The sequence below is a fragment of the Aspergillus tubingensis genome, assembly GCF_013340325.1.
Source record: "Aspergillus tubingensis WU-2223L DNA, scaffold_6, whole genome shotgun sequence".
NCBI lineage: Eukaryota > Fungi > Ascomycota > Eurotiomycetes > Eurotiales > Aspergillaceae > Aspergillus > Aspergillus tubingensis.
Genome location: NW_023336280.1, coordinates 1355669 through 1378972, shown reverse-complemented (window position 1 = coordinate 1378972; position 23304 = coordinate 1355669). Strand labels below are relative to the sequence as shown.

Here is a 23304-nt window from a genome sequence, read left to right as displayed (position 1 = left end):
TTTTGAGCCTGAATATTCAGGTGTCATTTACGTGCAAGAGCACTACTTTACTATTAGTAGAGTTGAATCGTCGATCTCATGCTCACTTGTCAACCATAACACTTGGCAGCTGAAATCCACGATGGGTTGTTCATACAAGCCAAGGAATATTATGGATCAGGCCTCCAAGGGTCTACTCAGCCTTGTCCACATTGCAGATCGACCCACGCTTATCCACCATCACCAATCGACATATGAACAGCGCAGCAGACTTCGTATATCTCCGTCTATCATTAACTCTAATGGGTGAACAATATAGCTGTTTTTAGCTCAGGCGTCAGGCGTCTGGAACATGTCTATTTTGGACTCACTCCGTTGGCTAACTAACTGGACGCCTTACGGGCCTAAATGTCGATCATCTAGTAAGTCTGTCTTCAGTTACAGCTACGAGGAGTCAGAAGACAATATATATTCTGCAGAAATGCCCCAGCAATATCTCACAGACTCACAGACAAGCAACGGAGATTATACAAGTCCATTTCCTCTCACATTCAATCCAAAGAATATCATCACCATGCAGCTTCTCTCCATCCTCCCCATCGCAGCTTTGGCTGGTACTTCCCTCGCAGTACACTGGAACGTGACCCTCTACACCGACACCGAGTGTACCGAATATAAGTGGTCATACGCCGGAAACCAGAGTTACGGGTGCTACTCGCTTGAAACATACAACCCAACCATTCAGTCTATCAGGGCTGAGATTCCCGACGATTGGGTTTTCGATGGAGCGAGCGGTGGTGCTTGCAATAACTTTCACACTTTCGGGGGCTCGGGATGCTGGACTCAGGGTCAAGGCTTCAAGTCTTTCCAAGTATACCCGCAGGCAAGCTGAGGTGATGGTGAGTGTATATTGATGAACTTGGTGGTTTTCATGTCACTGATTGTTGCTTCTCCAGATACCCGGTTTGGTGGAGAAAAAAAAATAAAGACTGGTTCGGCTATGAAGACATAACTATGCCAAATTTATATGCGGACCTTATTCATACTTCAGTTGTATCTACCTTTCATGTGCTCTGTACTAGATCTATACTAGTCATGAGCATTTGGTTTTCTATAGCAAAATCACGAGACCAGGTCTTTGTTGTACCTAGATGAGCTACAATGAAATCTCTTGCTCTCGCAGGATTCAAGCTTTTAGACTCGTTTGTCAAAGTTCTCAGGGACTTAATATAGCATGTGGATATTCGCTAGGTCATCCATACGAAGATGTAGGGTCGTTTTGGAAGGCAATAGTATATAGCAAAAGTCTCCAAATAGTATAGATTATACTCGGTTTGATTCAGGCTGTAGTTGTTCAAAGATGGGAACATTAACTTCCTTGCATGAATTGCTAATAGAGATCGCTTACCACATAACCACGTATATTTCCCAATCTACAGTTTTGACGGACAACTTCTCTTGAGTTCCCAAGAACAGGATTCATCAATATATCGTCGCCTTGTTATCATTGAATCACCTTTAATTATCCATACCAGTTTATCCGAGATATGTAATACTCATGCCAACTTCACCGACCTTGACTGCGATCCTACCTTCGAAAGCAGCCATCCACCATTCTGCAGTTTCTGGAACACCTCATCAGGGTCATACTTCGCAGCAATGCTCTTGAGCCTTGCTAAATTCTCAGAACCATAGCTGGATAGTGGATCTTGATCGCGAGACGCATAGTTTGAATACCGATATGGAAGATACGCGCCAGCCTGCTTTGCTGTCGCTTCGGCAACATCCACAATCTTGCGGACAGCTTCTCGGACGCGATCCTCGTCTTTCGCATGTTTCCAGTCGGCCATTGACAGACACCCTATATTGTCAGTTTCATGATCGAGCTATGGGAGGGGCAACATACATTGCTGGCCTACTGCTTCTAATCCAAGAGGCGTTCCGCCATTCTTCTGACTCTGTTTCATGGCCAAGGAAGACATGGGCTGGAATACGTTGGTCAGGACAAGGCCATCAACGTCACTCAAGGCCTCCTGTTGTTCTCGGCGGACCTTCTCTGTTGCTTCGTACAACTCTAAACACGGCCGACTGGACATGGTTCGGAACTCATGACTAAGGATCTGTTAGCATTCAACACACTTTGAAGTATTGTTTTAACCTACTGCAAAACCTCAGGTGAGATGACTGAGGCAACCGCCTGGACGAGCTCATAGATCGAGCGAGTGCCCGGCGGAACAAAATTCATCAAGAAAGCGATATCATAGAATGACTGGAATGCAGCAGGCTTCTCGACAGGGGCACAGTAGAAGAATACTAGAAGGATTGCCTGGCTGGTAGCATGCCAGACAAGAGATGCCTTGTTGTCGACTTCAATTGCTTCATGGTACTTCATGAGACCCTTGGCGAGCTCGGGGTAAGCCGTTGGAGGGTATACACGAGCTTCAGCCCAAGACTCGGTAGGCACTGTCACTAGGTCCATCTTGGTTACGATACCTTGGGGTTTTGTCAGTAATCAAACTATTATACTTCCGAGAAAAGGCTTACCGAAGTTAGGACCGCCTCCCTTGAGGGCCCAAAATAAGTCTGGATTTTCTTGCGCATTGGCATTGACAATGCTTGAGTCCGCGAGGACAACCTGTGATCTAATTAGCGAGGATTTGGAAGGAGTGCAGTACATGCAAGTCTACCTCATAATTAGTTACACCCATTGCACCCACTCCATACTGACTGTTTTGAAAGGAGATACCTCCTCCCAGGAGAAGACCAGGAACGCCGACAGTCGGAATCCGACCTCCTGCCACTGCAAGACCATAAGGATCGAGAGCCTTATAGACGTCAAGCCACCTCAGTCCAAGTCCTACATCAGCGGTAGACTTGTCTTCCGATAGCTTGACATGGTCGAATTTGCTAAGGGAGATGACTACTCCGCCATTATTGCTGGTGAACCCGGGGTTCTGTAGGTGACCACCACCGCGAACAGAGAAATTAATGTTGAAGAAACGACAGAGAGCAAGAGCAGTTGCAACTTCTTGTGCTGACGTTGCTGTGACCACAACTAATGGTTGGAGCCAGCAATTGATTGACCTGTGTAACAGAATCAGTCTGATTGCAAATGTGCTTCGAGGATGTGCAATTGTCATACCAGGGTACTTGACGTTGGGTATCATACCCATCCGATTCCCGGAAGATGGCATTTTCGCCGAAAAACAAAGGGAAAACTTGGGCAAGATAGGATGCCCGTACAGAGCCCTTTTCATCCTCCGAAAGTGCTGCATACTTGGACAGTACGTCCTCGATTGTTGGGGTTGTGGAAGTGTCAACGTTCGCCCCCTGAACGATCGCTGCAATGACTGCCGCACAGCTCATTATGGCTTGTGTGTGAGGCTGCAATGACAGGGTTGCTTACCAGATACCCCGGTCAATAAAGGAAAAGAAATGAGGATGTTCACGAAAAGGAGAAGCTACGAACGGTATCCACCGTGCTCATTAAATAGGACTCATTGGCAACGGACATGGAGCCGGCACGCGGAACAAAGCCCAGGATTTGCGGGGCTAGAACAGCCCTAGTCTGATAGTCACACACGCTATCCTACGCCAACCATTTACTTGCCTTTCGCGTTGTCCATTATAGTACAGGGATCTGATTCCTTCTCTATCAGAGATTTTCAACTTAATCCTGGTTAAATGCAATAACGGGGGACTTTTATCCTCGACATGCTCCCCCCTCTGGACTCGATATTTCTACCATGCCACACGAGCAATGACCGGTGTGGGACATTAGATTAATTGCAGGATGGACTGGACGGTCATACCACGAGATGGTGGTCTACCTACGATGACTACTACTGTCCGTATCATAGTCCTCGTCCTTGCTATCCCAACTACCCTGGTTTGCGGTCTCCGGGTATGTACCTGACGCCTGATAAGGATGAAAAGCACAACTCATGCAATGACATGTCTCATAGCTCTACCTACGGAAAACTGTTCTAAACTCATGGGGACTGGATGACTGGATGGTAATGGTCGCTCTTGTTAGTCACCCCAAATGCTCGAGCGATGTGAGACAAATTACTGAAGCAACAGCAGATCATGGTGAACGGATTCTCGGCGCTTGCATATACCATCACCTACTATGGTCTCGGAAAAAAGACCAAGGATGTTTCAGATGCGGACCTGCTGGTTTGGTGGAAGGTACGCTGAGATAACACACCCTCTATATTGGACAGCGGCTGAGGTCACAGGCAATACTTAGATCTACTATGCTGCGCTCTGCAGCTATTTGCTTGTTGCTGCATCGGTCAAGACAAGTTTAACTGTCTTTATAATGCGGCTGTTCCCCACCCGCAGCATTAGCATCGCTGGCAGATGCATATTGGGATTCCTAGCGGCCTTCACACTCGCAGGAGCTTTGGCTCTCGCATTCCAATGTCGACCCGTTCGTGCTGGATTCGACAAAACCATCCTTGATGCTAAATGCTACAGTGTTAACACTTCCTTTGCCATCCTCATGGCGCAAGGCGTTATCATGTTTGTGATGGACCTGACCATCCTCGCACTTCCGATCCGTCGCGTGTGGCAGCTTCAGATGCCGCTTGGACGAAGGGTCTTGGTACTTGGACTATTTTGTCTTGGTATGCGAAAGCCTCACCTGAACCAAATAGTAACTGACTGTTATGTCCGCTCAGGATTCACAGCGTGCATCGCGGCACTGGTTCGCTTCAGCACTTTGACCTATGCCAGGGACGAAACAGACTACACCTGTAAGTACAATGGTATCAGTGGTTTGATGAGGATATCCAGCTCGCTTACACATTATTACCAATAACAGACACGGCCGCTAATTCGCTCATCTGGATGGAACTTGAGTTCAACCTTGGTCTCATGTCCGGCTCCCTTTCGTCCCTGCGCAAACTCATTAAGCTTCGATCGCCTTTCGGACCGCGACAAACCTCCTCTTTCACGGGAAGCCGCTCCGCCAACGTCGAATTAGGGAGATATAAAGGCTGGGGTAGGGGTATAAGCAAGAAAACGGAAATCAACAGGGTTTTTGAGATCGTAGACAGCAGCCAGGAGCACATTGCCCCAATTTACGGTCAGCGTGAATTATCCACCACCACTAATGCGTTTTCCAATGGGAAGCTTAGCCGTTAGACTTTATCTTCGCACAGGATAGATATCTGTTAACTCTGTGCTATAATCAATCTCAAATGCAATTACCTTCGCTCACCCACGCAGCAGCGGTAGAAATGCACACGAACCGTTGCTGCTAAGGAGGAGGGGCCGCTGTCAAATAAGCACAGCTCCACTAATGCCACCGGCACAGACGCTAAATCGACCGGCCGTTAGACGGCGCGGTTTCATCATTCCGGCTGACTAGTCTCGACCTGCTTTCACTTTAACTATTGGACCGATTAGCAAGCTAAGTATTTGAGGAATTAACCTGATCAGGAGCAAAGAAGAGCGACAATGAACATCCGGGTTCCGGGCGATTTCCAATGACTCATCGACCACTGATGCCGAGGCCCATCGCATATTGTCGTATGATTGTCCGGTTTTGTACCAGTGTCCTTTGAGTCTAGTATGCCCTGCGAAATGTTTGCTGAAGACTGACTAAGTGATGCTAGTTGAACTTAGTATAATTCGCTTGTCTATTCATGTGGGCATCGTTACCAATGCTGTCTAAGGGGCTCACAGCCTGCATTGTTATAACGGGCAGTGCAGTGAAAGAGAGCACAGGCCAATTGGTGGACATAGCGGCCTGCCTTAAAATAGGTGATATGTTAGACATATAGGAATATGGGAGAATCTATCGTTTGCCTATGAGTTGTAGTCATAATTTGCATGGATTTGTGTAGCTCTCGTCGTCACGCTGATCAATAAAATAGTTTGAGACGCCCCTTAACATGCCACGTGATCACCAGCACGCGCTGTGCTTGGACCCCTTTGATGATCTTCTTGTTTGAGAACCATTGATATCACGTCTGCCTTGGAACTTCTCAAGAGAAAACCCGTGTAATGAACACTATAAGAACATCCATTCCTCGCTTACCTGCATTTCTCCGCAAGAAGCCATTTCCAGTGCCTTCTCCAGGACCGCCTTTACCGCCCGGCATACTCGTCGATGAAGAGATCTCGCCAGGATACAATTCCAAGCATTTCTACCCAGCGAAGCCTGGAGAGGTTCTCGCGGATCGCTATCAAGCTTTGGTAAAGCTTGGCTGGGGCGTGTCTTCAACAATATGGCTCGCGCGTGATTTGGAAGCGTAATTGATGGCCCCTTTTGATTCGCAGATTTTAGTATCTAACGCGCCTATAGACGTATAGAAGATCCAGAGAGCGTAGTGGCACTAAAAATAGCCAACAATAATGCCAGCTTCGCTAGTCATGAGCGTGAGGTTGAGGAGCACATCTCCACGGCTGATCCGTCACATCGGGGTCGTTCGCTTATGCGGACCTTACTGGGCTCTTTCGAGGTTAAGGGTCCAGAAGGTTCTCATTCGTGTCTTGTGTATCCTCCTATGAGGGAGACGTTATCGATGTATCAGCAGCGCTTTGACCATAGAAAGATACCGTTGCCCCTTGTCAAGACAAATATTCGTGCTCTTCTTACAGGGCTTGAATACCTCCACAAGGAATGCAGGACAGTCCATACAGGTAAGTCTATCTTCAATCTTGTTCTAAGTAGATGATGCTGAAGACTGGCAACTATCTAGACCTGAAGCTTGATAACATCATGCTCTCATTCGAAGACCCGACAGTGCTTGCTGAGTTTATGGAGACACAGCTTGAGAAACCAATGGCTTTCAAAGTTGATCCAACAGGACGACCAGTGTATCAGTCCCGTAATGACTTCGGACCGCTCAAAGGCCTACGGAGTATTCCACAGCTCGTTGACTTTGGGTTGGCAACTAATCTCGAGCAAGACGATGACTGGGGTGTCTGGCCTATTCAGCCAGACCGCTACCGGGCTCCAGAGGTAATACTAGGTATTGGATGGCAAATGTCTGCGGATATCTGGAACCTCGGGGTATTGGTACGTCTAGTTGCTCGCCAATGTTGTTGCATTCGCTGATATCAAGTTAGTTATGGGATTTGATCGAAGGCAAAGAGCTATTCCAGCACATTCGTGACAAACGAGGTCGCTACGATGCTAAACTACACTTAGCTGAGATGATAGCTCTTCTTGGTCCACCTCCCCCAGAGATAATGCAAAGGTACCAATACATGAGGGAATACTCATGGCCGGAGCCTGTCAGGCGAGGAGATGGCAGAGTATGCGTGGCCGCAGAGGAGTACTTTTGTGGACCGTTCTTTGACGACAATGGTAATTCTGAGTGAAATATCTCGCTTGAACGGCACCTAAACTGACTATAATATCTTAGGCCGCTTTCTCTACGAAGACCTGATCCCCGACCGGAAATTAGACGACACAGTCCACTTTCTTGAGGATAGGGAGAGGGAAGCATTTCTGGATCTTGCTAAGGGAATGCTTACCTGGCATCCATATAAGAGGAAAACAGCAGGCGAACTGGCTGAACATCCTTTCCTTCAGCAACAGCAACCGACTGCCTGAAGTATGCGAGTTTTCGGTCGCAGAAAATCTCGGAAGTGAGATCCTCCCAGTTCGACGGTAGCATCAGATAGCCAGTCCAAGCGTTAACGCAATACTCTTTTTATATCAAATTTACTATTGGTCTGCTTTCCATGGGAGAATAATGAAAAAGTGATTCGGTCAAGGAATTTCTTAGCGAGTGCAGAAACACCCTTAGCTAGAAGAATCACTGGTCACCAAATCCAGAGAATCTTACATGATTTCTAACAAGGAAAATTATCAAGTATTGAATGGCTTTACCATAAAGTTATAGCTACAGAGGGATTATATCCCTGATATCACTGATGGACTAGTCGAAATTCGACAGAACTTAAAAAGGACACAGGGACATAGTAGAGATCGTATTTGATAGTGTTTCAGGTCTACTGGAAAGCTCATTTACAGGTAAGATAGATCACTTAGTTTCTATTTCGTAGAATAGGAGGGTCAAGGCCTTGCTAGACTTCAGTAAGGTGTCACAGTGGATCTAGGTTCGCGCTCCAATGGCAGCCTAATATTGTGAACGTTAATTGGGCCAAGACAGACCTTGACGAAGCTCCAAGTTTTTCTTCAAAATGTAAGCCCCCGAACCAGGGTTATCTGCGTCATGTGTATCAATCCTGTATCGGTAAAGGTACCAGTGTAATATCGGTCCTGTATCTTTCAATCCCGATATCAAGTTCTTAGACGCACCATATGCCTTAACAGGCATACCTATAAAGTTCACGATGCATGTCAAACCTTAGTATCCACACTGGCCACCAAGGAGTGATTAATGACGCTCAATGATCTTCACGATCCAAAATCTGCAAAGCAATGTTACGTCCAGAGTGGCGACGGCAATAGTATTTTCACCACACATATGTTGCAATAGACGCTATAAAGGGGGTCTTTTAATCCGTCGATTTCTCGGACCGCGCGTTCACATATTGACATCAAGCAAGAAACTTCGAAATGGGCCTAGACTATCTCATGGTGTAAGTATACGAAATGACATATTATGCTAGCCATGCTTATTATCTAGACATTTGACATACAACATCCCACTCGCAGTGGTGATGACATTGGCTTACTGGCCTTTCTTTACGAAGTTGGATCTATACAGAATAGCCACCCTTACTACGGTATGCCCTCTCCATCCAATGTACAACACCTGCTGATACATCCAGATTGCGGTCATATCAACCATTCCCTGGGATTCATATCTTATCAGGACTCGGATCTGGACATATCCACCATACGCGATACTAGGACCGAGAATATGCTTGATCCCCATCGAGGAGGTTTTCTTCTTCGTCATTCAGACGTACAATACAAGCCTGTTGTACATTATTCTAACAAAGCGCTTTGTTATGCCTATGTATCTTGGACCCCAAGATGCACTGAAAAGAAATCTAGGAATTGTCATTATTGGCTCGAGTCAGTTTTTGGGACTGGCTAGTATATTTCATGGTGGACGGTATACCTACCTAGGACTCATTCTAGCTTGGATCTGCCCATTCATGATGATTCAATGGTAAGCATACACGATCGATGAATGGTGCACGCTAATTCTATTAGGCTGATGGCCTATCGATTAATTGTACGACTTCCACTTCGAGAGGTATCTCTGGCGATCTGTATACCTACTCTTTTTCTATGGGTTGTAGACACAATCGCCTTGGGAAAGGGGACATGGGTGATCGAATCCGCCACTAAGTTAGATATTCAACTCTGGGGGAGTCTGGACATCGAGTAGGTGCCTATGAGAGAGCAAGCATATCAGAGTTAATGTGTCTTAGGGAAGCGATATTCTTCGTTGTAACGAATATCATGATTGTGCTTGGTCAAATGGCCATTGACAATGCTATTGCATTGGGCATATACAACATGAGTACGACTTCAAAGACGGAATTTCCATCTTATGGACAGCTCTTCGCGCAGTTTATCACCAGACGGAATGAAGAGCTCAACATGAAGTATATACATGATCTAGGCGATGCAGTGATAAGACTCAAAAGGCGCAGCCAGAGTATGTACATGGGTGGTGCCATGTTTGAAGGTCAACTTCGCATTGACTTGATCTTTTTGTAAGTGCCTTGAGATGTTGTCGTGCCGCATACTAATGTGTATAGATATTCATTTTGTCGAGTGATAGATGATCTAGTGGATGAAGCACCAGACAGCAGTACGGCACGGTCTGTAATTCAAGAGTGTGCACTGCTTCTTGAGCAGAGGTTCGCAGGAAAGAACCTGGCGAAGGGCATACGCTCTGACCCAGCCCTGCTATCGTCCATCGAGCATCTTCCTGTTGAAAGGCTGTCGATCGAACCACTTCAAGGCCTGCTGAAAGGCTTCGAAACAGATCTTGAATTTAACACCAGCAATACCAAATCTCCAATTTTGACCGAATCAGATCTCGAGAGATATGCCTACCGTGTCGCAGGAACGGTTGCCGAGTCCGTCATCCACTTGGCCGTCGCCCACGGCCGCCCACAAAATCTTGATAAGCACACGCACCAGCAGACGATCACCGCAGGCGCACTCATGGGCCAAGCACTTCAATACGTCAACATCGCCCGAGACATTGAACGCGATGCAGAAATCGGGCGTGTGTATATACCCACAACCTGGCTAGAGGCGAAAGGGTTCACACCAGCCAAGGTTCTGGATTATCCCACTGATCCACAAGTACAGATCCTGAGGATGAGGCTGCTCGATCAAGCGGATGAGTGGTATAGACTGACAGAGGCGGCAATCGGGAGGCTTCCATTGGAAGCCCAAGGCCCCATCCGCGTCACGGTGGAGAGTTATATGGAAATTGGGAGATTATTGAGGCAGCTGAATGCGCCACGTACGAACGGGAAAATGAAAGTCCCGCTTTGGAGGCGACTGAAAGTGGCCTACGGTGCGTTGGCCGATGGTATGTAGGTTACTGTAAGGTTCATATTGCATCGATCTACATGCAAGGATTAGGAAATAAGTTTTATTAGGGGAAATGGGATAGACGAATCTAATGGGCCTGTTCACATCGCTGCTGCCACTTGAAAGATTATCTACAACTAAATTTTCGAAATTCCAGCTGGGGGTAACGGCGAGGCTTAGTTGGTATGGGCTAGATGGGAGATCAATACGAAGTAGTAGGAACTTATATACATGTAGCTGCGGTACTGTCTTACTACAATAAGAGTTTAGATATATCATTTGGAGAGAAGACGAATATTCCGTAGGGTATCAATTGTGGCATTTCTCTATAGGAGGCACATACCCAAGATAATTAGGAATAGCGGAAAAAGGACTACAGATATGATAGCCATGGATGCACCAAAGATCCCCCCCTTGGGCTTCCCACCACAATCCTCCGTGATCTGATCGCTTACCAGTTTACTCCCCGCAAGACACACTGGAACTCCCGTGCCAGGATGCGTGCTTGCCCCAACAAAATAAAGTCCCTTGATGGAAGAATGCTTACTCTTTGGACGGAAACTCAACACATTGAAGAATGAATGTGAAAGCCCTAGAATAGAGCCTCGATCGAGGTTAAACTTTTCCTTCCAGCTTGCCGGTGTCTCCACGTACTCGTGGAGTAGACTTTCTCGAAGTGCTCGAGCTCCAGTTCGTGTTTCGATTGTATCAAATACAATGTCCCTTGCTTTACTGACGAGCGTGTCCCAGTCTTGGGGCTCAGTGCTGTCCATCATATGGCCAGTAGGCACCAGTACAACCACCGCATCCTTACCATTCGGGGCAGCTGTAGGATCAATTCGACTTGGGACATTCACGTAGAAGGACGGTTCGTCTGGTAATCGGTGATGCTTAAAGATGGAGTCAAAGCTGTTTTTGTACTCCTCAGCAAGGAATATATTATGCACTTTTAACTCGCCGATCACACGGTCAAAAGACCAAAAGAATGAGATGCTGCTGCAAGATGCTTCGCGGTTGCTTAGACAGCGTGCTTCTTTGGATGCAGGGAGGAGATTGTTGTATGCATAGACCAGGTCTGCGTTGACCACCACAAGATCTGCCTCGAGTTTCTCACCAGATGAGAGAATAACGCCTCGTGCTGACTGGTCTTCCGAAATAATGATTGAGGATACAGGAGAATTGAGGCGATATTCGACTCCAAGGCGTTTGCCAATCTTCTCTATGCCCTCCAATATCTGGTTCATTAGCATGGCCTATGTTGACAAACTTAGATTCTACCAACCTTTTGAAACCCCCCAGCGGGATACCAAATCCCCCCTGCCAGTTCTGCATACTGTAGAAGAGAATAGGTCCCTGGTGCGTCGTAAGGACTCATACCTAGATACATACTTCCAAAAGTAAATATCCGTCTCATCTTGTCAGACGTGAAGTATCGACTGACACGACTATGAATACTTTGGAAGGGATGCATCGTAAACAGGGACTGCAGCAATCCAAGTCGCATCATACTTGATAAGCCGGGGAAATTTTGGCGCAAAACATGAATCATTGACAGATCGTAATGACGACCAGACTCTTCCATGAAGCCGAGAAAGCCACGAAAACTGTTTCCCCCCTCATGATGCTCTATTTGTGGCTTCAACCTTGTTATATCTGTTGTTAGATCGAAGTTGTCGTTGTCAGAAAACCAGACCCGGTAGTTTGGCTCGCATTTTAACAAAGAGATTCTTTCCGCTTCAAGGGAGGTTCCTAGGTCATGGAATGTCTCGTGGAACACCTCTGGCATCAATAAAAGAGAAGGACCTTGATCGAATCTCTGTCTATCGTTAGCAAGAAGATCCCCGGAATCAGGGGGTTGACGAGTAACAAACATAGCCGTTATGATGAATCAGAGAGCATCGGCCGCCAACCAAGTCGTTCTTCTCGACGACAGTGACATCGAAGCCTTGTTTTGCCAAACGAGCAGCAGTGGCTACGCCTCCAGCACCGGCTCCTATATACTGTTAGCCGGGTTCAGGTGAATTTAGATATACGTACCAACTACAATAACTTTGGGCATCATGAAATTTGTGGTCTGATTCTATTAGTGACCTTCACGAGTTAATAGTCAAGTATTTATGGCAACAATACCAACATCGAAAGATCATAGTTAAAGTATTACTGGCCCCCTCTCTAGTACACCAGAGAATGCCGTAGCCAAAACTATGTATCGGATCCCCCCTCGCGATAGGATCTACCGAAGCTCTGCAAGTTATCCCACTTGACCGATTTACCGGAAATTGATTCCAACTAATCGGGCCAGGAATACTCTGTAGACTATACTTACATATCGGTCTTACTGAGCACCTTGCTCTACGAGGCCCAGCATCTGACTCCGAAAAAGACTCCTGCATTCTTGCCGCTCCAGTAAACTAGGCTTTCCGCATTTTGTTTTCAGTGCATATTACACACTTGTATTATTAATATAATGTAAAATACGCCCCCAATATCAGTAACACATATGAAGAATTTGAAGTTCGTTTGAAAAGACCTACCTCAACGGATCTTCAAATTCAGCAAGGGCTGCAGTAAGAGAGTGAACTTCCATCAGACTGATCACTTTATGGCTTGCGGAAGGGGAGCCATCCAATCATCTCACCCTCTCCTCCACTACTAACCTGAAACTGTTGCATGGGCACGCAGCTGGAGGAACACAGCAGGCTAAGGCGCTTTCTTGTCTTGTCCGATCTACAAGCATGGCCATGTGTAACAATATATTCTTTTGTCCAAAGTTTATCTGTTACCCAAGGAGTTGTTCCACTCAGCACACCGCTGACTTAGACCAGCCTCTTTTGATCTCCTCGCTTAAAGGTGACGTTCAAATATCCAGACATAGCAATGACTCGCATTCTTTTACGATGCCCGGTTTCCTTCCAGAATTTATGGTATGACGTGTGGCGCAAGCAGTGTGTGTTGTAACATTCCAGATATTGCCATTTTTAAAGCAGGTTTTATATGTTTAGTCGCATATACCAGGATAGCCCAAAGATAGTGATGTTGATTGTGATGCTAGGTATTGGATACTCCAGGGCATAATTTGGCCTGTCAGCAGGATGTTCTTCAACCATGTCACTCACGACTCAAAAGACCCGCCTCATACAACCCTGTCGTCTGTCAGTATTAGCATGCTTTGTCCTATCTATTGGCTACTTTACTATGACTACTCAGCTCGGGTGGGTGTCTGTTGGGGTTGAATTTGTACATCACTGGTTGTTGTCTGGTGAACACAGTTTGTATGTAGCATGATGTAAATTGCATATGCACATAAATGCGCAAAGGTGTTCAATCGACCCAAGCGTCGTACGCCTTTTTGGCCTCTAGTTGTTGATTTGATTTGCACAGTAGCTATTTGCTATTAATTTCAATACGTCGACACCTTAGGTGCGTTAGAACGGGCGCTACACTGCTACTATGATTTTTCCACACTGGCATTGAGTAGACTTGTCCTCGATTGAGCTATACTGAGACTGTTGCATGATTGCAAGATATATTCATCAGCGCAATCTAACTTCGTTATAGATTATCCTCTCGCGTAATCAAGCGTCAGAATTATTAAAACCTAGCCTAATTCACTTGTCCACGAGTCAATAATGCCAATGCCCTACATTTGTTATCGTTACGAAGATATTATACAAAATAACATGTCTCAACAGCTTCAAACAAACAGTCTATTATGATGTGGGAATGTAGTAATAGTCAGATAGATAATTCATGTGCTGCATGTTGTGCACATTCAGGCAACATTTTAAGAACATTATCCCACATAGAATCCTGTAACCCTTCTTCCTTAGCCAATGTTGTCGCGGTCGATGGCCTGCATTAAAATGTTATCATGTCAGCCAATATTACTGATTAGCTTGGAGACATACGGCCTGAATTTTCCATCTGCGAAGAAGCAGCCATGCACCTCTACATCCATGCCCTCGATCGCCGTGAGATACTGCCATGCACCCTGATCAGGGGTGCGGCAAACTAGCCTCTCCAAATAATCTGCGATAGTCTTACCACTAAACGAACGGAAAAGTCCGCTGCGGCAAAATCCGGGTGTGGCGGACGCTATGAGGACACGTGTTGGATCTATTCTGCGTGCTAGCTCCTGCATCCATAGAATGACCAGTAACTTACTGATGTGGTATCTTGCATAACAGGGATATGTATCTGGCTGGTTGAGCATTTCCATCAAGGCGGTGAATGACTTTTGCTGAGGATTTGCCCAGGCATGTGCCTCGGATGAGATGATTAATAAACGACCTTGCGTTGGTTGTCGCAGTAACAGAGGCATGGCGAGCAGTGCTGTAGCACAGGTACTTAGAAAGTTGACCTATATTTCATGAAATCGAATGAGCGACTTTGATAGTATTGAAGTGGTAGATTGTCTTGAATATCGCTTATGAAGGATAATTCTCTCCTGCTTACCTGTAGTGTCTGTTCCCTACCTGTGTTTTCGCATCTGACAAAGTCGGTTTGGTAGATGCCTGCGTTCAGGATCACTAAGTCTAGAGATGGGTATTCTTGCAGGCGAGTATTGAAAGCCGTGATAGAATCTTCGGAACTCATTTCCAATTCCAAGACGTCCACTTTGGGTGTAATATGAAGAGGCTCTGTTTCTTTCATGATTTCTTCTCTCAGAACTTCGCCCTTTTCACTATTTCTTGCTGTCACGATTACATGGGCACCGGCACGAGCAAATGCTTTTGTGCACTCCAACCCACACCCACTGGTTCCGCCAGTGATTAGGACTCTCTTGTTGGCGTAATTCGAGAGGTCTTTCTCTAATACTGACCCGCATCTTGAAAACAAAAGACGATATAGAACAGCAAATGGGCCATACGGATCAAAAGTTAGTGTATAGGGATTTGAAAAGCTGAAATCCAGCATATGTAGCGAGGAAACTGGCATGGTCGATGGCCAAACAGGTCATACACTTGGTGTGCTGGAATCTTGATGATGGTGCCTGTGTTTGTGCTAGTGACGATGCCCCGGGGAATAAGTACGTTTCTGGCCCCTTTTTCATGTAAGTAAAGGGATGATTCAGTTTATCTACTCTGCAATCTGGAAGAGATGTGGATCAAAGCGAGATGGTTTCCAGGTTGTTCTATGATTGCTGATCACCGACCTTACTGCAAGTTATGGCTAGTATGACGTAGGCTAGTGACCATTGCTCCGTAGCACCTTGCATATGGTGTTCTGTACGTTGCCTACTGCGTCGCCTAACTATTTCAGCTAGTTGCCGCTGCAAGGTATCAATCCAAGACCCCTCACATTAGATGAAAACTCTATCGTGAAGGATGGGGCGTAAGTTCTTTCAAGGGTTGCTGTTCGTAGAAAATGATGTCTGTTGTGTAACATTGTCCATTACTGGGATAGTGGCCGTAGCATTTGTGATCACGATGTGAATGGGATTTATGATGAGAAAAAGGAAAGAGGAAGAGGCGAACAAGGAAGACAGTAGTCCATCGCCTTGGTATTAGTAACTTATAGTACTGCTTCATTCATGTAGAAGTTCACTGATGTCTAGACCATAGTCCAGTCGTTATGATATTGTCGATGGAAAGTGTCATACGTCTAATGGTAATGAGGTCGCGGGGTTGCATGCCGGGTTGGAGTACAGAAAGCGAGCGTCTTATTAAAATAGAGCTTTTGGCGATTAACATTGAAGTGGAGAAGGACGGCTTCATGTAGTCCACATGCTAGACGGTGTCGGCGATCGAAACAACCTTTATAATTGAAAATTATATACTTTTCCCCTCTTCTAAGTCCGTGCCCCAGCCGAATCATGTCCACGCGAGTCAGTTTGATCCATCTCCAGATCAAAGCTCAGATTCGTGAACCCTTCCTGTCTCCGCTGCACACTGCGAAGATTGCAAGTGCTTGACATCCTATCAAGCCTTCCGCCACTATCACTCCGCCATCCAAACGCATGGAACCTCAAAACTTGTCGGAACGACGGTACGCAAGCTGTGACGATGACTAGACTTGCCTCGACATTACTATTGAACCAACAACAATGTTAGCAACAATCAATCAAGCGTAAGAATGGAAGGGGGATAAAAGATCACATACATCCAAAGAGCCACCCCACCCAACAAATATGTCTGGTCTTGCTGCGTCAACATCGGCACCGTAGCCGCCAGTCGCAGTGTACTCGTAACTAGTGACCTGAACACAACCATAAGAAATTAGCCACAAACCCAGTCCAAACAAGTCCAAAGAGAAAGCTCAAACGTACAAACCTCCCAACCCAAACATAAGAATCAACCCAAACCTCTTCTTTGAGGTCATTTGCAACTTCAGAACAATAGGCAGCGGCATGACCAGCAATACCAAATCAATAAACATACTTGCCACCACGCCCGCCATGAAGATCGGGGCTTTACTCCAGCAGCGTCCGTCTATGTCAGGGTACCAAGACTTATGTACCGGCTCGCAAGTAAACAGAAATAAACATTCAAGGACAATCATGTAGGCGACGACGAAGGCGGTCATGCCCCATAGGGTTATGCGCCATTTTCGTTGCATATCGGAGAGCCGGTAGTAGAGAATAATAAGGGAGATTTTGGATAGACCGAGGGCGGGTATGTACATTATTGCGCCGAGGAGGAGGACCTAGTTGTTTTTGAGACGTTGTTAGGTGGTGGATGAGGGAGAAGGTTCGATCGGGGATGGGGTGTGTACTCGGACGGTTCGGTTGTATACGGTAGAGGTGAGGTCCCATTCGTGGACGCCTAGGCCGGCGTTGATGTACCCCCCTGTTGTATGGAAGTGTTTCAGTTAGGATTGAGCTGGGCTCGGTTAGAATGTAAGTGATGGTGCGTACATAGGAGTAGGGACTGAGTTAATACTGCGAAGATCTTTGGATTCATTATGATCAGTCATCGTATTGGTGTTGAGAGGGTGATTTACTAACCCATGATAATACAATGACGACTATATGAAATCTCCTGTAAGCAATTCATGTGACTGGAAATTCTCGAGGACATATTTGCATGCATCAATCATTAAAGTACATCGGGCAAACTCACCATCATCAAGCAGCCACTTCCGCACAATAACCACCCGCGTATATAGTCTCAACAGGAGACCTAACGTACTGATTGTTACACCTATAGTGACCACAACCAGATTCGCAGTATAATAGTGCTTCTCTGGACTGTCTAAATCAGGCGTTACACCCACAGGTGCAGGAATAACGCCCGTGCCAGTCCCTGTCGAGGCAGCGGTGCTGGTGGCGCTCATAGCAGCGGCACACAAACATTATCCAACAACGGAGAAGAGAAACAAAGTTTTTTTTTACTCTCCTCTCATATAGGTCCCAGGCACATAAAGCAGATTAAAAGGGCAGGGGTTAGGTACACATGTGAACTTTCCTGATCGGAAGGATTCCGTCCGTTCGCGTCCGAGAGTCGTCAGGACCGGTAGCTGGAAATAGGTTAGTTATTCAGCCCCTGCTCTAGCCTGATAATTCGTGATAATGGTATCCAATAAGAAGCGCAGTCTATTTGACTTAGTATGCAAGCGAACTGAGCGTCTTAAGCTGATCTGCAGGAGGGTTATGGCAGGCTTGACTCGGGAGACATGAGAAATTCATCTATTTGTGCTGGGCATGGAAGAACTTCGGCGGCCGAATCTAGATTGAACACTAAAGGTACAGAAGGATGAGAAACCTGGTTGGTTTTGTTGCTTAGTGTGAAGAAAGCGAAGGGACGAAGGATCTGGTTAGGTGGGTGAGGTTGGCCTAGTCTGATGTCTTAGCTTTTATTGGAACTATGAGGGGCGATCGCGGCCACATTCCGATACTCCTGATCAAAAGTACTGTGCACCCACTTTGCATAAATGACAGCTGAATAGTGGGGAGAACTGTTTATGCTTCTTGTTATGCTATCTGTAGGTTGAGTAACTGCCTAAACTCGAGACTGTATGATCACCATGCCAAACTTCCATCCGCACCCGCCTGTCCACAGTAATATGATAGTTCGTCTCCTCCGATGTGCTGACCCTCGGACTTGCAGTAGTACAAAAGGTCTTGGTCACTTAGTACTGTGCAATCCGGACATTGGTCCCATTGTTGGCTGCCTGTGTTGCGGTTCTTGTAAGAAGCGCAGGCCTTCTCCGTTGCTGCCTTATTGAAGACTTTCTGTACAAGTTTCCGTTCAATCAACAGAATTCCCATGGAAATTATGGAATGGGATAACTCACCACGTCCTTACCAGGCGAGTCATAGCAGAGGCCTGTGTAATGGAGGTCTGCTAGCGCACTGCACTATGTTAGTGGCTGAGTTGCATCTCGAAGAATGGAACCTGATGCCTACCCAGTAGCGAAGACTGTGACAAAAAGAGCTGCAAAATGCTTCATTGTGCTCGTGAACTCTGAGGAATGAGTGCGTGTCGTTGAATTCTGGTTCAGGGTAGTCCTTAATATCTTGTCGAAATTGACTGACTACAGCTCAGGAAAACCCGCAATATATGATGTCTCTAGCCAAGTCTTTCAGCATCTTCTAGAGCATCATTCCTCTCCGACTCTCCTACCACGTCGAAGGAACAGTAATTCCGAGTATCTTCCGCCATGATATCGCCACCGTCAAATTATTAATATACATCTCACCGACATGCCATCCTTCAAGCAAACCAAGACCAGCAACGAAGATCACAATAACCTGAAGAGAGACATCCTCAGACAAAATATAACTCAACCGCAACGTTCAAGCTATATCTATAATACTATCACATCCCAGAGCACATCACCTGAGCAGCGACTGACCGCAGATCCACATGCATGTCTCATCCTTTGCCAAGTAGTCGATCCGTGAGTTCTTCCTATCTCAACGGGCGGAACGCACATGGCACAACCCCCTGAGCTAAAGTAAATGGAGCAGCGGCAGACAGAATCATCTATTAAGGTTTTGGGGCGTGAAACGGGCGGACCCACTTGGAGCCTTGACTGGATAGATAGCGGCTCGATCCGTGGCTGAGATTGACAACCGGTTGTCTTGGTTAGGGCTACGGGCAAGAAGCGGATCGTGTAAGTTACTCGATTCGGTAGATATTGGCTGCATAACTAGTCTTGTGCGACTTGTGATTGTCGATCTTGTGTTTCTTCGGGAGTTCCTCGGGGACTCTGGGGGATCTGCGTAAAGGTTTCGGGCATCGTTGATCGATGTTGTATGTCGTGATCTTGGCGATATCTATACTTCTTGGCGGAGCTGGATGATGTAGTAGGAGTAGTTGTGTAGAGAGGTGATAATAGGCACTTTTAAGATGCCTGGGCATATATAATATATAAGTCCATACTATTCTCAATAGAAGATACGAGACAGACTCAGCAAGTTCGGGCGTTTAACCATCAGAAGAAGAACCCGATCAAGCAACCGGAACCATGAAGCTCCCGCTCCTCGTAACCCTCGTCTCCGCAACCCTTTCCTACGCCGTACCAATCGCCAATACAACCACCATCTGCGGCCCCGACGAAGCAATCATCCTCCTAAGCAACAACACCACTAAGACCATCAAGAAAGCCGACCTCAAGTCCCAGATCCCAAACCTCACCTATCTGCCATCCACCAACAATGACAGCACACCACCCCTCCTTATCACCAGCGCCTCTAACTCCAGGAACAAGACCACCACTAAGCGCGGAAGCTCCACAAACCTGATAATTCCTCTGGAACCACAGAGTTTCCTCGGCTGGGACATCGCCATGTCGACTATCACGCACGCCAACCAGGCCCCCGTCACCCTCGCCATCCAATCCGGCCAATCCATCGCAAACAGCATTACGACCGGCGCCTCGGCCGACTTCACTCTCATCGAAGACTTCCTCTCTCTCACAACGAGTATCAGCTACCAGCAGACCACGACGAGCACGATCACGGGCACCGTGACAATGACGATCCCCAAGGGCAGATGGGGCGCCATTGTTAGTAATCCGCTGACGCATCGGAGTCGTGGGTATGTGTTCAATGGGGAGCCGGGCAACGGAGGCAAATTTGAGTATTATCAGGCGGATAGCTATGAGGATACTAGCTATACATACGGTGAGGGGAAGTTGGAGTGGGTTAAGGGGGTGGTTACGACTTGCTTGGGGGATGGGTATCCGTTGAAGAGGTGTGAGGGTGATGGGGTTTTGGAGTGAGTGTGGAATCCTGTTTGTGGTTGTGAGTATAAATGTGCTTTCCAATTAGTTTATCGCTGGAGAGACTGGAATTTGTGTATCTCCATCGATGCTGCCAAGGCATCTAGAAACTCCCCTATGGTGTTGTGGCCGGAGGTGCTCGCTGTGAAGCATTGCCATCTGCCATATGCGGAGAGTGTAATAACATCTGTGTAGATGTTGTGTTTGTAGCTAAATGAGATTCAATGCAGTCCATGCGTAGCATACCAAAGCTTTCATCATTAGTCTATAGTGTGTTTGAAGGGACATGTGCCAGGTCCCCTCTAAATATATACTCCGTCTCCGCTTTGCGCAGTTCGCTTTTCGATATGATTCTGATTAAAGCGTCTACTTTCATGCAGCATCTGTATTGTTCTGATAAAACAGTAGTAGAATCGAGGCGTAGGCTTAAACCTGGAATTAGTGGACTTCTGCGTGAATGAAGCAGTACTGTAAGCCATGAATACCAAGGCGGTGGCCACCGTGCATGTTGACCGCATATCTCCCTTTGTCCGCCCCTTTCTCTTACCTCCCCATCATCCATCAAACTCACACCTTGATAACGAAGCCCCTGTTTGCCTAAAAGTGCCTATGCAGGATACACCAAGAGAGAAGCGTGACCGTTTAATACGGCCACCGCAACTATCCTTGGTGAGTGTATCATGATAGATAGATCGACCGTGCTAACACCCTATTGTTAGATCCTTCGCGATAACAATATTCTCCAACTGGAGGAGCAACAACTTCAAGATGCACTCGAAAAGAGTCGGGAATACTGGTATCAAATTGCAAATTTGGCCTTCCAGTTGCGGGAATCAGGCTTAAGTTCGGAGTTCACAAACCCTCGTCTCGCTCTACATAGAATCCCGAAACTTCAGGTCCGTTCTGAACGGCTCCACGTTCGCCCATATGGAATGACTCCTATACGCAGTCTTTGCTGTGAAGCTTCTTCAATCTGGACTCTGTCTACAGATCAGGATTGCGGCAAACTCAAGAAGCAGATATCACACCTCACCTTCGTCCAAGTTGGCACTGCTGCTGCTACATCTTCTAACTTCATCGAGAGCGCGTTCAGTTCATGGGACTGCTTGAGCGAAGAACATCACAACGTACCCAATTATCTGGGGATCCTCGCTCTTGGATGGTGCTATGTACTATCTGCACAGCTTGTTGAGATGCGAGGTGAAGACTCTTCTATGCAGTACACTGAATGCCAGACAGGATACGGCAAAGAAAGCATACCTGATCCCTCACAAGTCCATGTCATTGATGTTGGGGAGGTAGACGAGAGCGTAGCTCGCTGGTGGTCCGCAATACTCGCACCGAATGAAGGATGGAAAGCTACGGTGAAACAAACTCCCCAAGGAGATTTCCTGGCCCCGTGGTCAGTTTCCCGTACCTGCGAAACGCATTTCTCGATCAAATATAAGGAAGCCCTCTCGTTAGACCCTGACCCAACGCCCTTATCCTCAGAGAGAGGATTTGAGGCACTTGTCGCATTCGCACGTCTGCATGGATTGCAAAGCCAATTCCCCATTACTCTTACGATCGCTCTGACGATCCCTACGCATAAGTATTATAGATTGTCTGCCAAACTGCCTCTTCCACGAGCTACTGGTTCTAAACCAATTGAAACACCCGTGAATGCTGGATGGATGAACTTGAAAGAAGACTTGCCCTACTACATGACTCTGAGTTGCAGTCCCGAAGTAATGATGTCGACCTACTGTGGAGCATTCTGGGAGCAAGATGTCCCCTGCAACCTTGTCAGCCCATGGTTACATCCGATCATCAACGAAGTCCTAGATACTTTACCAGAGGATGACATGGAAGTCCTTGCATTGATCGGTGCAATTCGCCAGCCATGTTTCAGCGCATTCTGGATCGGGGCTATTGCCAGCGGCCTAGGCCCAGAAATCCTCCACAGAGTAAGAGGAGGCCATCCACCTCTTGACCGAGTCGCCTTTCCCTGGACGGGGTGTCCACAGAGCTTCATGGACGTTGCAGGATCGGGCCCGTATACTTGCGAAGATCCAAATTACATCTTGAGAGAAGATGTCTGGCGATTAACGAATTATCCTTCAACCGACGGGGACAATGAGAGCTATCAACATGGACCTAGAGTACCTTGGGCACCGTGCGGAGCGTCTCTCACAGAGGACTGTGCTCTCTATGTCACGACACACTTGGACTGTCCCAGGCATGGATATGAGTATGACCATTGGGTGTGGTACTTGCCGGATGGTACTATAATACAGGACCGAGGTTTCTCGGAACGAATAACGCCAGCTATATCAGAGAGTCATTTCGACAATATCCATTTAAAGACACGTAGGGAGTTTGAACGAACACAGCTTGATCAGGAAGCTTCGAGGGAGGCATCAGGGCAAGTGTTCTTATGGTTCTTTTTCGGTGGAGAAGGCTTACCCTCGGAGAGAATTTTTCAGGAGGAATGGCTCAAGGAGATATGGGAAAACAACATGAGTGAGTTTGGTGGCGGCGAGTTTGATGATGGAGAAGTACCGGAACCGGTCGTCAAATCTGGGGAGTTTGTTGATTCATGGCTGGATACTGTTAGTTGACACTGCCTGGGTGTCGCACAAATTGCTTATTGGGGGGAATAGCTTTTAGTAGGAAGTAGTTTA

The 23304-nt window shown here is 46.8% G+C and overlaps 11 protein-coding genes across 11 annotated transcripts; 6 read left to right on the top strand and 5 right to left on the bottom strand.

The window, feature by feature from the left end:
* Positions 1-460: 460 nt before the first annotated feature.
* Positions 461-871, top strand: AtWU_04226 (uncharacterized protein; the record flags this gene model as incomplete). Its single annotated transcript, XM_035499337.1, has 1 exon — positions 461-871. The coding sequence occupies one exon, from the start codon at positions 461-463 to the stop codon at positions 869-871; it is 411 nt and encodes a 136-aa protein (XP_035355230.1).
* Positions 872-1535: 664 nt separating this feature from the next.
* Positions 1536-3345, bottom strand: AtWU_04225 (FAD-binding oxidoreductase; the record flags this gene model as incomplete). The annotated part of the gene is made up of 6 exons (XM_035499336.1): positions 1536-1840; positions 1886-2091; positions 2142-2472; positions 2524-2614; positions 2667-3063; positions 3122-3345. 6 exons carry the CDS (start codon positions 3343-3345, stop codon positions 1536-1538), a joined length of 1554 nt encoding a protein of 517 aa, XP_035355229.1.
* Positions 3346-3814: 469 nt separating this feature from the next.
* AtWU_04224 (serine/threonine-protein kinase SRPK) lies at positions 3815-5130 on the top strand (the record flags this gene model as incomplete). The annotated part of the gene is made up of 6 exons (XM_035499335.1): positions 3815-3883; positions 3945-4010; positions 4066-4170; positions 4232-4610; positions 4665-4739; positions 4808-5130. 6 exons carry the CDS (start codon positions 3815-3817, stop codon positions 5128-5130), a joined length of 1017 nt encoding a protein of 338 aa, XP_035355228.1.
* An 864-nt stretch (positions 5131-5994) lies between these two features.
* AtWU_04223 (putative protein kinase) lies at positions 5995-7552 on the top strand (the record flags this gene model as incomplete). The annotated part of the gene is made up of 5 exons (XM_035499334.1): positions 5995-6242; positions 6296-6633; positions 6693-7012; positions 7063-7303; positions 7362-7552. The coding sequence occupies 5 exons, from the start codon at positions 5995-5997 to the stop codon at positions 7550-7552; spliced, it is 1338 nt and encodes a 445-aa protein (XP_035355227.1).
* A 972-nt stretch (positions 7553-8524) lies between these two features.
* On the top strand, positions 8525-10480 carry AtWU_04222 (phytoene synthase; the record flags this gene model as incomplete). The annotated part of the gene is made up of 6 exons (XM_035499333.1): positions 8525-8547; positions 8624-8694; positions 8822-9086; positions 9131-9304; positions 9352-9639; positions 9685-10480. 6 exons carry the CDS (start codon positions 8525-8527, stop codon positions 10478-10480), a joined length of 1617 nt encoding a protein of 538 aa, XP_035355226.1.
* Positions 10481-10800: 320 nt separating this feature from the next.
* AtWU_04221 (phytoene desaturase family protein) lies at positions 10801-12533 on the bottom strand (the record flags this gene model as incomplete). The annotated part of the gene is made up of 4 exons (XM_035499332.1): positions 10801-11709; positions 11757-12290; positions 12346-12467; positions 12512-12533. The coding sequence occupies 4 exons, from the start codon at positions 12531-12533 to the stop codon at positions 10801-10803; spliced, it is 1587 nt and encodes a 528-aa protein (XP_035355225.1).
* A 1676-nt stretch (positions 12534-14209) lies between these two features.
* AtWU_04220 (NAD(P)-binding protein) lies at positions 14210-15412 on the bottom strand (the record flags this gene model as incomplete). Its single annotated transcript, XM_035499331.1, has 4 exons — positions 14210-14327; positions 14383-14569; positions 14639-14834; positions 14930-15412. 4 exons carry the CDS (start codon positions 15410-15412, stop codon positions 14210-14212), a joined length of 984 nt encoding a protein of 327 aa, XP_035355224.1.
* Positions 15413-16265: 853 nt separating this feature from the next.
* On the bottom strand, positions 16266-17749 carry AtWU_04219 (uncharacterized protein; the record flags this gene model as incomplete). Its single annotated transcript, XM_035499330.1, has 7 exons — positions 16266-16503; positions 16577-16672; positions 16743-17119; positions 17189-17262; positions 17331-17364; positions 17421-17440; positions 17536-17749. 7 exons carry the CDS (start codon positions 17747-17749, stop codon positions 16266-16268), a joined length of 1053 nt encoding a protein of 350 aa, XP_035355223.1.
* A 685-nt stretch (positions 17750-18434) lies between these two features.
* On the bottom strand, positions 18435-18865 carry AtWU_04218 (VPS28 family protein; the record flags this gene model as incomplete). The annotated part of the gene is made up of 3 exons (XM_035499329.1): positions 18435-18647; positions 18710-18767; positions 18822-18865. 3 exons carry the CDS (start codon positions 18863-18865, stop codon positions 18435-18437), a joined length of 315 nt encoding a protein of 104 aa, XP_035355222.1.
* A 1020-nt stretch (positions 18866-19885) lies between these two features.
* AtWU_04217 (similar to An01g11250) lies at positions 19886-20641 on the top strand (the record flags this gene model as incomplete). The annotated part of the gene is made up of 1 exon (XM_035499328.1): positions 19886-20641. One exon carries the CDS (start codon positions 19886-19888, stop codon positions 20639-20641), a length of 756 nt encoding a protein of 251 aa, XP_035355221.1.
* A 609-nt stretch (positions 20642-21250) lies between these two features.
* Positions 21251-23241, top strand: AtWU_04216 (putative methyltransferase family protein; the record flags this gene model as incomplete). Its single annotated transcript, XM_035499327.1, has 2 exons — positions 21251-21310; positions 21361-23241. The coding sequence occupies 2 exons, from the start codon at positions 21251-21253 to the stop codon at positions 23239-23241; spliced, it is 1941 nt and encodes a 646-aa protein (XP_035355220.1).
* Positions 23242-23304: the final 63 nt, after the last annotated feature.